Source organism: Benincasa hispida, chromosome 6 (genome assembly GCF_027475165.1).
Source record: "Benincasa hispida cultivar pf3 chromosome 6, pf3_genome.v1.1, whole genome shotgun sequence".
NCBI lineage: Eukaryota > Viridiplantae > Streptophyta > Magnoliopsida > Cucurbitales > Cucurbitaceae > Benincasa > Benincasa hispida.
This window is the reverse complement of record NC_143483.1, coordinates 59,323,622-59,338,370: the sequence shown is the minus strand read 5'-3', so window position 1 is coordinate 59,338,370 and position 14,749 is coordinate 59,323,622. Positions and strand designations below refer to the sequence as shown.

The 14,749-nt window shown below is 31.1% G+C and overlaps 1 protein-coding gene across 1 annotated transcript; it reads left to right on the top strand.

Moving 5' to 3' along the window:
* The first annotated feature begins 12,323 nt into the window (after positions 1-12,323).
* On the top strand, positions 12,324-13,465 carry LOC150035811 (serine/threonine-protein phosphatase 7 long form homolog). Its single transcript, XM_090314433.1, has 3 exons — positions 12,324-12,333; positions 12,492-12,889; positions 13,364-13,465. The coding sequence occupies exons 1-3, from the start codon at positions 12,324-12,326 to the stop codon at positions 13,463-13,465; spliced, it is 510 nt and encodes a 169-aa protein (XP_090170559.1).
* The last annotated feature ends 1,284 nt before the right edge of the window (positions 13,466-14,749 follow it).

The window sequence follows — 14,749 nt, the reverse complement described above, 5'->3', positions numbered from 1 at the left end:
TACCCCTGCTTGCATGTCCCCACATGAATGATCAGGATCAGACCATCTGTAGCAAGTCACAACACTTATAACTATTCTACAAAGTGAGCCGCATCCGTAGCGTCATCAGGATAAGGTTTCCCTCCTATATCCATATACTACAGACCCTTTTAGTTATCACTTAAGACATGATCCACTCATATGTCTCCACATACATACTTAAGTTACATAATGACAACCAGGGATTTTAGTTTATTGATTTGTGGTAAAGCAAATAAAACATCCAATGTTCAAAGACAAGAAGGGAAGAAAATATCATATATTATACATCACAAGCGTTTGTTCAAAGCTGTGTTTACAAACTACAGGACACGAGAGTTTAGAGCATCACCCCAACAATATTTGTGTCCACTTGATTTAACCATAATCACTAAGTCAACTCTTCACAGGTTGTTCATAATACCAACTATGTCCATATGCTGTTTTACCCCCGAAATTACATCTTTCTCCTTAACTTTCACTAATCCTCTAAAGAACAATTAGTTTGTGATCCAATCACTAAACCGGATCCCTCTCGGGTCAATGAGAGGGTGGGGCCCCTTGTTCAAGACATGGATTTAATACTTAAGAGAACAACCTTTCTTCTATCCCTGAATTGGGTAGGCGTGAATTCCTTATTGCACCCTACGTCCCCAGCTATCTATCCGGTCTTACCCCTGAAATGGATGGCTTATTGAGCCGGTATTGTTGAGTCAACCCTCACCTATGCAAACCTAAGGATAATCCTAAATAAACAGGAGTTCATAGTTAGCTTAGGATTAAGATCAAGTTACCTAGGTCATCTAAGCGAAATAGTCAGTCTTAAATAGTAAACAGCGTTAGAAAGTAAGAGTGACTTATTTCTTGGTCCGATCTTATGCAAACTCATTACATAGGACACCCCCGCTCTTCATGTCAATACATGAATGAATCAGAATCACTTCATTTGTAGCACCTTTACAACTTGTAACAACTACAGAGTGGACCGCATCCAATAATATTACCAGAATAAGACACCAAACTTATTCGTATACTATAGATCATTTTGATTATTTACTTGAACCTGATCCACTTTTATTTCTCCACATGAAGTTCAAGTATTCATATAATAGTCATAGGTCTTAGTTTATTGGATTTAGATTGTATAAGTGCAATTTATAGATTCAATAACTTTATTGAAGAAATGCTTAATAACATCTTTATTGATAATATAATATGTTTTAACTTTACAAACTATGAGTTTTAGGACATACAATCCAACAGATAGGTGAGATACTCATCCCATAGGCTCTTCATCTTGAAAAATACATCGTCACAAAGTGTTGATCTTGAGTCAGAGTAGCCAGATCACGCTTTGATTGGAAAATACGATGACCATTCTTATGCCGAAAATGCTATTTGATATGAAGCCAAATTGCTCGTGCGGAATCAAAAAAACGAAATGCTGGAAGAAATTTCCTTCGATACTGAATTCAAGATCAGAAAATCACGATGATGCATTTGCAGGGAATTGAGCATCAGGAATCATGTTGATTCAAGAGAAGACTGAAATTTTCGACGATGGCGGAAGAGAAAATTTTCTCTGATACCATAATACGGCCAAAATTGGATAATGAAGTCACACTTTATTCATTTCCTGATAACAATATATAATAGAGGGAATAACCCTCCTTGATAGGATACGTGAACAAACTAAACCATTTAAGTAAAATATCTAATAGGTTCGATCTCTGACTCTTACATTATCATATATATATATATATACCCCTTCTCAATAATATCGAGTTGATCTCAATTAAGAGAATAGTAAACATCTTTTGAATCGTAGAAAAAATCATGCGAGTAGATGTAACTACACATTAACCTATATTTTCACAGGAATAAAAAAGAGATAAAAAAACAATTAACTATTTATACAACAAACAATTAAAGATCTGATTCCCGAATTGTTTGTAAGGAATCAGATGTACGAGAGAATCAATCACACGCAACAAATATCATTTTTCTTTTTTATAAGAAACCCTCTAACAATAAGCTAATAATTGCCGTACTAAATAATAATAATAATAATAAGTTAATAATCCGCCAACCCAATAATTGAGTTCCATGTTCTTTTTTCTTTTTTTTGAAAAATGAGTTCATGATTCTTACCCAAAAAAAAAAAAGAAGAAGATGATGATTATGAATCAAATTGTATTGTATTATATTTATATGTGATTTTGGACCGCAAGACATAATCGACATCGAACACTCTAGGACCAAAATAGGCATAGGGGATAATTGCTTTGGTATTGATCTAAGCCAATGTGCTCAACTTGGCCGAGCCAAAAAAAAATTCCTAAGAACATCTTAGAACTAAAATTGGGCCTAGGAAAAGGTGCTCTTAGCCTTAGCTAAGCCTAGCAAAAATGGCCAATGAGGCATATCCCTCACATGCTCCGATTCGAGGAGATAAAAAGTTATTCTATGTAACTTCAAAGCTTAGTAAATGATGGACCTAGGTCATCTATTTTTATAAATACATCATTAAAATTCTAAGAAAAGTAAGTCAATTCTCACTTTTAAACATCTAAGCTTCCACTCTTTTCACTCTCTAACTTAAGCATGTTTTTTGCAGGTCACTTTCTTCTCCTTTCTAAACAATTTTATTATTGTTGCCACTTGAATGTCAAACTTCTTTTTTTTTCTATTTTTGGCATCACCATATTGTATAATTTGTATGTTTTGTTTAAATAGTTAAATTTACTCATATCACAAATAATATTTCAAGTAAATTTTTATATATTTCGAGTAAATGAAGATGAGATCTCATGTATAAATTAATTATTTTTCGAGTTATTTTATTTCTATTTGAATTTAAGAAAAAAAATTGAATTAATCATCAAATCGTGAATAAAATTCAGTCTTGTTAATTATATGTGTTATATGAAAAATAATTTATTTAATTCAACTATAGTAGAAATCAGAAAAGATATTTCTATTATAAATATTATAAAAATAAATAGATGTCTATTGTTTAGTATCCTAAAAGTCATGTGTCAATCTTATGTTAACCATGTGTCTTATAGTTATTCATGTTTGGTGTCTATGTAAGACCGCATCCTACTTATCACTTTGTTTATAAATAGTGGCATTTGGTGGATCTTAAAATCACATATATTTGTGATAAATTCACTTCAAATTTCCACTAAATTTTCATTATTTTAATTATTTTATAATTTTAGGCGTTATATTATATTTGTTTATTTATTATATTTATATATTAGTATATTATATTTTCTCCATGTTCATTGTGTTCCGTTGTGCTCTTCAATTTCATAATACATTATCAGCACGAGCTCATGTTCCTTCCATTGCTAAATATAGGTAGGTCGATTTTTTTCTCTTCATTATAATTAATAAATTAAATGTTATTTTGCATATTTAGTATATATTAAATTTCTAATACAAATACAATATTTTGTGATAATGTTGCCATGACAAATCTTACAAAATTAGAATTGGCAGCCCTCGCAATAATTATTTGTCATGGGTGTTCGATGCCAAAATTCACCTAGATGCTATGAACTTGGGAGAAACAATTAAATTAGGAAATATGACACCCAGTTAGGACAAAGCAAAAGCTATAATTTTTCTTCGTCATCATCTCCACAAGAGAATAAAAACAGAGTATCTTACAATAAAATATCCTCATATCTTGTGGAAAAAATTGGAAGAAATGTATGATCGTCAAAAAATAGTTATTCTTCATAAAGCTCGTTATGAGTGGATGCATCTAAGGCTACAAGATTTTAAATCAGTAAGTAATTACAATTCCACATTATTTAAAATCAGTTCAAAATTGCTATTATGCAGAGAGAAAATTACTTGATATGTTAGAGAAGACATTTTCTATATTTCATGTCTCGAGTATGCTCCTGCAGAAACAATATCGAGAGAAATGTTTTAAACAATACTCTAAACTAATTTCATGACTTCTCGTGACCGAGCAAAATAACGAGTTATTGATGAAGAACCACAAATCTCGACCAACTAGAACAACATCATTCCTTGAAGTGAATGCTATCGATGTTAATAATCGTGGTCAAGGTCGTGGGCGTGGGCGTGGTCATGGTCGAGGTCGTGACCATGGTAAAGGAAGAAATAATTATTATTTTTGTGGTGGTCGTTCTAATCATTCAAATTTCAAAATAACAACATAAAATGATGATCAGAAAGAAAAGCTCCACAAGATAAGAGTTCAAAGGTAAATAAATGCTTCTAATGCGGAATGACTAGGCATTGGCCACGTACCTGTCGTACGTCAAAACACTTAGTTGACCTCTATCAAGCCTCCCTGAAAGGTAAAAGAGAAAAATGTGAAAGCAAATTTTGGATACCAAGATAATGACATATTTGACCCATCTCATATGATAAATTTGGATGTAGCGGACTTCTTTGAATCTCCCAAAGAGAAGATTGGCATAGTTTATGGAACTTCAAGTGTTTCTTTTGACTTTATCTAGACTTAACGTTGTTGTTTTCTTTTATTTATCTTCATATTTTTTTTTAGTAACTTTTGTATATTTTAAGTGTTGTCTTTCTTATTGTAATTATTTTCTTTTAATGAAAAAACATGGATGATTTTCATATGTTGGGTGATTAAAAAATGAGCAAAGAAGATCTATGTCTAGCGGACAGTACACCGATACACACAATACTTACAAATAAAAAATATTTTTCCAAATTGACAATGTTGAAAGCAAAAGTAAATACAATATTAGGTTCTACAAACTTGATCGAAGGTTTTGGAAAAGCAAATATTATTTTACCTAGAGGAACAAAATTTAAAATTGACAATGCATTGTTCTCTAGTCAATCAAAGAGAAATTTTCTAAGGTTTAAAGATAGTGTTGCAATGGTTATCATATTGAGACTAATAGTAAGATTAATGTAGAATATCTATATATTATCTCTACTATCTCAAATGAAAAACGTATATCGGAAAAGTTGCATGCTTTATCTTCTGGATTCTATTATACTCATATACGAGTAATTGAAAAATATGCAACAATGAACCTAAATTTCATGAATTCAGATATATTTGCTATTTGGCCTGATAGATTGGGTCATCCAGGGTCTATAATGATGAGAATAATTATTCAAAATTCAAATGAACATCCATTGAAGTAATCTAATGAATTATCATGTGATGTTTGCTCTCAAGGTAAATTAATAATTAGACCATCACCAACTAAAGTGGGAACTGAATCACCTGCATTTTTAGAAGGAATTCATGGTGATATATGTGGACCTATTAACCCACCGAGTGGACCGTTTAGATATTTTTTGGTATTAATAGATGCATCAAGTAGATGGTTACACGTGTGCTTATTATTAAGTTGAAATCTTGCATTTGCAAGATTACTTGCTCAAATAATTAAGTTAAGAGCACAATTTCTTGATTATACAGTTAAGACCATTCATCTTGATAATGCTGGTGAATTTACATTCCAAGCTTTTGATAATTATTTTATGTCAATTGGGATAAATTTTGAATATCCTGTAGCTCATGTTCATACAGAAAATGGTTTAGCATAATCATTTCTAAGACATTTGCAATTAATTGCCAGACCATTACTGATGAGAGCTAAGCTTCCTTCATTTGTATAAGGACATGTTATTTTGCATTAGTGTCACTTCTATGTATTAGGAGAGTAGCTTATCGTAAGTACTCGCCATTATACTTAGCTTATGGTCATGAACCAAATATTTTCCATTTGAGAATTTTTGGATGTTTCCAATTGCTCCACCACAACGCACTAAGATGGGTCCTTAAAGGAGGTTAGGAATATATGTTGGATATGATTCCCCATCAATTATTAAATATCTTAAACCCCTAACGGGTGATGTATTTACTACACAATTTGCTGATTGTTATTTTAATGAGACAAATTTTTCAACATTAGGGGGAGGAATTAAGAAATTGGAAAAAGAAATTATATGGAATACATCATTATTGTCTCATTTAGATCCTCATACAGATCAATGAGAACTTGAAGTTCAGAAAATAATTCATTTGCTAAATATAGCAAATCAATTACCATATGCATTTATAGATGCAAAGAAAGTAACTAAGTTACATATACAGTTATAAATGTTCTAGAAAAAATTAATACCCAACACAACAAGTTGTCACTAATGAGTCTGAAACATCCCAGAAGTGTGGTAGACCAGTGGGTTCCAAAGATAAAAATCCTTGAAAACGAATATTAACTTATAGTAAAAAAGACTTGATTGAGGATGTAAATACCCATGAAGAAATCCTCGACATGGCTAATGAGGAAGGTGAAATACCTAAAGATAATAATGAGATTTTAATAAACTATGTCATGTAGTTATTGACAACATTTTTGCGTATAATGTTGCTTTTGATATTATATCTAAAAATAAGGATCCTGAACCAAAATATGTTAAAGAATATCAACATAGAAAAGATTGGCTTCAATGAAAAGAACCAATTGAGGCAGAATTAAACTCACTTTCAAAATGGCAGGTTTTTGGACCAGTAGTTCAAATACCAAAAGATGTCAAACCTATGGGATATAAATGGGTATTTGTGAGAAAAAGAAATGAATAATGAAATCACAAGATACAAAGCAAGATTAGTTGCACAAGGTTTTTCACAAAGACTTGATATTGATTTTGAGGAGACATATTCTCCAATGGTGGATGCAATTACACTAAGATATTTAATTGGTCTAACTGTATATGAAAGTCTGGATATGCATCTTATGGATGTAGTTACAACATATTTATATGGATCTCTTGATAATGATATTTATATGAGAATCTCATAAGGATTTAACGTAACATATACACCAAATTCTTGGGAATTGTATTCAATAAAGTTACAGAGATCACTATATGGATTAAAACAATCAGAATGGATGTGGTACAATTGCCTGAGTGGATATTTATTGAAATAACGATATCAAAATAATCCAATATGTCCATGTGTTTTTATAAAGAAATCACAATCAGAACTGTATATGTTGATGACTTGAATATAATTGGAACTCCTTAAGAGCTTTCAAAGACAATGGAATATCTTAAGAAAGAATTTGAGATGAAAGATCTCGAAAAATAAATTTTTGTCTTGGTTTGTAAAATTGAGCATTTAGCATATGAAATATTTATTCATCAGTCAACTTATACAGGAAGAATTTTGAAAAAAAAAAATTATATGGACAAACCACATCCATTAAATATTCCAATGGAAGTCCGTTCATTAGATATAAAGAAAGATAAATTTCGACCTCGAGACGATAATGAAGAACTTCTTGGTCCTGAAGTACCATATCTTAGTACAATTGGTGCAATTATATATCTTGTTAATAATACAATATCAAATATTGCATTTTCAGTAAATTTATTAGTTAAATATAGTTCTTCTCCTACAAAAAGATATTGAAACGAAATTAAGTATATACTCCGTTATCTCCGAGGAACAATCGATATGGATTTGTTTTAGTCATATAAATCAAATTTGACCTAGTTGGTTATGCAGATTCTTGATATTTATCTGATCCACACAAAGCTATATCTCAAACAGATTATCTGTTCGCATATGGAGGAACTGTTATATCAAGAAAGTGAAAGTCGTTTCGTTTAGTACGAGATCGCTTCACACCTCGCGGTGATGATCGGTGAAACAGATCATAACAGCCACTTCCTCAAATCATGCTAAAATTCTTGCAATTTACGGGGCTAGTCGAGAATGTGTATGGCTAAAATCAATGACTCGGCACATTCGTGAAACATATGGTTTGTCTTCTAATAAAATTCTTTCAACAATATTATACGAAGACAACCTAGCTTGTATAACCCAAAAAGGAGGATATATTAAAAGGATAGAACAAAACATATTTCACCGAAACTTTTCTACACTCATGATTTTGAAGAAAATGGTGACATCATTGTACAACAAATTTGTTCGCAGGATAACCTGACAGACTTATTTACAAAAGCATTATCAACTGCAACTTTTGAAAAATTGGTGCACAACATTGGAATGTGGTGACTCAAAGATCTTAAGTGATGTTTTTATGAGGGGAGTAAATATATTGTATTCTTTTAGGAGTATATATTAGATGAAATATGTACCATTTTTCCTTCACTAGGGTTTTTTTTCCATTGAATTTTTCTTAGTAAAGTTTTATTGAGACATATTTCATATATATATGGACATCTAAGGAGGAGTATTATAAATATTATAAAAATAAATAGATGACCATTACTTAATGTCATAAAAGCCATGTGTCAATCTTCATGTTGTCCATGTGTCTTGTAGTTATTCATATTTGGTACTCATGTAAGACCACATCCTCCTTGTCACTTTGTCTATAAAGAGTGGCATTTGATGGATCTTAAATCACATGCATCAGTGAAAAATCTACTTCAAATTTTCATAATTATTTTATTTTATTATTATATTTATATATTATTATATTATATTTTCTCTGAACGCTCACCAATTTCACAAAAATTTCAATGTAATTCAAATTGATTGTATGCAATCAATAATCTCTATAGACGTGAAAGATTTGAGTTCTCAGCCCTCAGTGTTAAAAAAACATTTTTTATTAAATATTTAATATATATATATATAATAAATAATAAATAAATAGCAGCGCTTGCCTCCAAGTCCAGGCTCCAGCAATCACATCCTCTCCGGCACTCCTCAAGTGGCTCCCATCTCGCCAAAATTAGTATAAAAATAAAATAATTTATAATAAACTCTCCTCTCTCCATTTTATTTTTTTTTTAAGATTCTGTAGAGAGAAAATTAATTATAAGACAAATGCATAGGACGAACTTTTTTTTTTTTCTTAAAGAACATCTGACAGCTACTTTTCCTTTAAATTTAAAACAACGATAAGTACTTGATAATTTTTAATAAATTTTAAATCATATTGAATTTGAATCATATTGGGATGTTAACTTGAGTTGAGTTTGGAGTTTTTAGTCTAATTCAATATTTGGTTTACCAATTTTATCAGTGTTTAGTATTGAGTTTATAAATTTATTGAAAGATTTTATCTTTCCTTCTTACTCTCTCCTTACATCTAATGTTTCCAATGATCCTACCTGTTGGCTGCTATCGACAACTTAACCAACTCATGACCACCTCCGACACCCAACTCTAACAACTAATATCGCCTAACTCTATAACCACCTCATATGACGTGACCTTCAACGACTACTTCCAGCAAAGACCACCACTGACAATCATCTCCAACGACCACCTCTGAAGTCCAACTTTGCACAACTACCACCTCCAATGGCCAATTTCGATAATTACCTCTGTGACCAACTCCGATCACCCAACTTCATTGATCATCTCCAATAACTAATTTTAATAACTAACTCAACTAATCATATATATATATATATATATATATATAAGGGAAAACTTGAAAATTTTGATTGATAAAACTGCTTTTGAATACAAAACTGAAATTATTAATTCATAGTGTTTAGCAGTCGTCTTGTAAAGTAATAATTTACATTAATAATAACACTTTGAGAATATAGTCAAACCAACAAACTTATGCATAAAAACACTTTTGAAAAAAATGTAACCAAACATATTTTTATTTTTATTTTGTGCATATTACAGTCATGTATTCCGCTAATGTAAAATTACATTGTAAATTTGTTGTTCGTATGGAACAAGACTATTTTGTCCACCTCGAGTATAATAGTTACACGTAAAAAAATTGTAAAATATATGTGAAGATTTTAAATCATATCTCAATTGAGTATTAAAATTTTGGAGAAATATATGTACCATTGAAATGCCAAAACAAGAGTTAAGCAAATAAAAATAACTAAAAAAATCCTACTTTTTTAGATTACCCAAAATTGTATCAGCTGACTTAACTCAACTCTGTGCCAAACTAATCAGAAATTAGATATCACCTACAAAAACGAAATGAAACCTATTTTACTTTTGCAAAATTACTTTTTTGTCTCTATAGTGCTAAACCTTCAACTTGGTAAATGAATGGTAATTTTTTAAAATATATATATATATAGTGTATTCTAAAATTCTAAATTAAATTAGAAAATTTGTTCAATAACCACCAAATATTGTGGCCCAAATTCAATTAACAAAACACTCTAAATCAATCTAAAACAAAATAAAAGCAAAAAAACAAACCATAAATTACATTAACATAACTACAAATAAAGCTAATAAAAATATCAAACTCAACGTTAAAATGCTTAATAAAAGGGGTAATGCTAAAAAATGACCCATTTAAGTTTTTCTTTGATTGAAGGATCCATTTGAAGAAAAAAAAAATTATTTTTTTAGAAGTTACAATTTTATTGTTATTGTTTTAAAATTATTCAAAAAAATTCTTCTTTCCTCTCATTAATTCTCATCCCATCAAATAAAAAATGTGAATGTTGCTGAATCAACTTATATCTCTTCTTTTTTCAAAAAAAAAAAAAAAAACCTGATTTAAGTAAATTATCTTCCATTTTAGACCAAGTTTGAAAGTTTTTGGTTGATTTATATGATAGGAGCTTTTTAAATATACAGTATTTAAAAATATTTATATTTTATAGCAAAAACTTTCAAGAATATACTTTTAAAACTTGTTACTATATATATTTTTTTAGATTTTTTCTATTTATAAGGATTTTTTTAAAAAAAAATATTTATTTATATTGTAATAAATGAGTGAGGGCATAAAAATAATTTCCATATAGGTTTTTTCACGGTCACATCACATTCATTAAGAAGTGCTCCCAAAAAAAAGTAGATTGTTTCTAGAGGAGTTTTTTTTTCCCCCCAAAACATAGGTGTGGATTTGGTTGTTAATCCAAATGATGTTTTCAAATTCATAGAGTTTTACAAATTTGTGTATGATACAAAATTTAAATTTTATTTTTATATGTTACCTAAAAAGAGGTATTTGCTTGATTTCTGATAGACATAAGGGCATTTTTGCTACAATTAATAATGAAAAAATTGGTTGGAGTGAACCCAAAGCGTACCATCGATATTGTCTTCGCCATGTTGCCAGTAATTTCAATACAAAATACAAATCAAAGTAATTAAAAAATTTGGTGTTTAAGGCCGGAAATCAACACCAAAGGCGTAAGTTCATTCGGTGCATGAAAGAATTGAAACAATTGCACCCTAAATATCTTAATTTTTTTCAAATATTGACTTGGAAAAATGGACACAGTCACATGATGGTGGGTACCGCTATGGGTGGATGACAAGCAGTTGAATGCATGAACGGTGTTTTTAAAGATGCTAGAATGTTACCAATTACTTCTTTGGTTAGGCTAACGTTCTATCGCACAATATTGTATTTTGAACACCGGAGACAAGAAATCAATGAAACACTCGATCAATGAAACACTCGATCATGGGGACATATAAAGAGAATATGCCCTAAAAAAACTGAAGAGGTGGGAAAAACGAGCATCAGCACATACGGTGACATCCATTGACAGGGAAAATCAAACTTTCGAAGTACAAACTGGCATAAGTATGATTTCTCCCTATAAAGGACAGCACACCCAAGTTTTGAGCTTGAAAGAAGGGACATGTTCTTGCAATAAGTGGCAATCATTCAAGATTTCATGCTCTCATGTAATTGCAGTTTGTAATTACATGCGTATGACATACCTACCACTTATTGATGAATGCTACAAATTGTCCAATTTCAAGTGTTGTTATGAAGGCCGCTTCCATCCAATTCAACACCTAGATTATTGGCCAAAATTATCGTTTACAGAAGTTCGTCCAAATGCGGACTTACTAAGAGAACAAGGTCGGCCAAGAAGTACATGCATTCATAATTAAATGGATTGGAGATAAGCAAGCCAAAAAATGCGATATACAATTTGCAAAAGAGAAGGACATAACATACGCACTTGTCCACAACATACACTGGGTGCTTCGTCGTCTTCGGGTCATTAGATATATATTTTTTTTACTTGTATATTTTATATACTTGTATTCTTTATGTACTTATATTTTTTATGTAATTGTATATTTTATGTATTTGTATTCTTTATGTATTTATATTTTTCATGTAATTGTATATTTTATGTATTTGTATTCTTTATGTATCTATATTTTTCATGTAATTGTATATTTTATGTACTTGTATTCTTTATGTACTTATAATGAATTTATGTAATAAATTTATTTTATGTAATTGTATTTTTTTATGTACTTTTTATGTATCTTTTATGTCATAGATTTATTATATAATTTAATTTGAACTTTTTAGGTAATGGAGTCTGGTTCTTCTAATCCTGTACAATTGTACCAACAAAATACGCATCGTTCACAGACAGTATGAGATAATTCTTCCACTGTAGTATTGAGTTGTCGGAGAAGGGAGGCAACTGCACAACATACTATCCTATTTGATCACCGCATTATTCCATATGTTCAGCAGGTAGGTATTCTTGGGTTGCACAAATTGGTTCCATCCAACTTGATTGGCACCTTATTACTGCTCTAGTTAAGCGCTGGAGACCAAAAACCCACACATTTCACCTGCCTTGTAGGGAATGTATGATTACGCTGCAAGATGTTGCCATACAATTTGGGTTACGAGTGGACGGGCAACCATTGACAGGTTCACTACAGTATGACTGGAAGAACGTTTGTGAAGAGCTCTTAAGCGTTCTACTAGAGGATCTGAAGGAATCAAGATTGAGCATCCCTTGGTTGACGTCCCAGTTTCCAGAATTACCTCCTGATGTCGACGACATTAGCGTACGTAGGTACGCACGAGCATATATCCTGCAGCTTATTGGAGGATTTTTATTTGCTGACAAGTCAAATACTCTGGTGCATCTCATGTTCTTCCAACTATTGTTTGATTTCGAGCACGCTGGTACGTATTCGTGGGGTGGTGCATGTCTTGCATGGTTGTATAGAGAACTTTGTCGGGCTTCCAATGCACAAGCGTTGGAAATAGCAGGGCCACTGATACTATTACAAGTATGGGCTTATGATTGATTTCCAATTATAGCACCACAAGTCCAACTACAGGCCCCAGATCATCGTCCACTTAGTGCCAGGTATTATTTCATTTATATATTTATTTTGTTACCATTTTATGTAAGAATATAAATTAATTGTATTTTTTATAATTTTAGATGGAATGGTGTATTAGCTGCCTCTAAACAGTTAACAAATATGTTGCTCGTGTACAAAAAAATATTCAACATGCTGATGCAGGTAGTAAATATATATATAAATGAATATTTAAAATATTTTATATGTATACTTATTATTATTATTATTATTTTTTTTTGTCAGGTTATTTGGATGCCATACACACAGATTTGGTCATCCTTACCTGATTATTGTCGTGATGGTGAAGATATTTGGTTGACCGGCATCATCCAGATCGTGTGTTGAGACAGTTCGATCTGCGACAAACGATACCTTCGTTGTTCTATACATTTCCCGCACTACACCAGATCAATTTGAGAGATAAGCACGACAAAAGACTGACATCGAATCCATGTGGAATATTTATCCTACTAGCATGGACGACATGATCGTTGTGCGCAGGGAGAATTAACAAATGGGCTAGCTGTATCAGACGACTACTTTCTATGGTACAATTCGATCACGAGGCGATTTATCACACCTGACGGCGCTTACTATTACTGCATGGTAAGAGATTTAAAATCAGATATTTTCCATATATATGATATGAATATTGTTTAATATTTATTTTTTTATTGTACAGAATAATTTTATCGGCGATGTTCAACAATATTCAGTGTAGAACAACTTACCAGAATCGGATACAATGTGTCAACAAACATTGGTCAACGTAGAAGGTATTATTCAACAAACAAGATGACTCAATATTGCTGACACCGATCGAAGACATATTCGTCGTAGACGACAGCGACAATAGGGTGAACCTAATTTAGAGGGACATGAAGACAATCCCATGAGGGTAAGGGCCAGGGGGTCGTTTTTAAATCCCACATTGTATCATTTTCAAATTGTAAATTAAAGAACTAATTGTAAATATTCTTTAATATCAAGGTATTTTTTTTTTAATATGAGTGCAAGATGTTTTCATTGTAGATTGAATATATAATTAAGTTTAATAATGAAGGAATTGGTAGACCAATTCCTAAAGTTTTAATATTGTTGTACATCTACAATTAAAAAAAAAATAGTCAACAAACTTTAAAAAAAAAAGGGAAAAATTATAAGCAAATCGTGGACCGAGTCCACGAGTTTGCTTGACTGATCAACCAGTCAGCCGACGTGGTGTTGATGGGATTAAACAGTACTCGTGTACTGCCACATGGAAATCGTGTACCTGGTACACGATTCCATTACCCTAATTTTGTCAATAATTTTCCAAAACACCTATTCTTAGAAAATATTTCCTTCCAACCCTATTTTTGTCATTATTTATTAAAAAATATTATTTTAAAAAATCAAAAATAAGAAATGAGAAAAACGGAGAGAAATGACAAAAAATGAAGAGGGAAAAAAACGCACATAAGATAAAATAATATAAAAACAATAAAATTCTATCATATGATTTTTTTTTTTAAAAAAAAAGGAAAATATCAACTTATACCCCACTTTGAGAATTGTATCAGTTTAAATCATAAACTAAGGATTGCATCAATTTAAACTTTAAATTTTGAGGTTGTATCAATTTAAACC

Coding starts and splice junctions, on each gene's coding strand:
- LOC150035811 (XM_090314433.1), top strand. Junction 12,890..13,363: donor CTGACAAGTCAAATACTCTG/GTGCATCTCATG, acceptor TTTTTTTGTCAG/GTTATTTGGATGCCATACAC.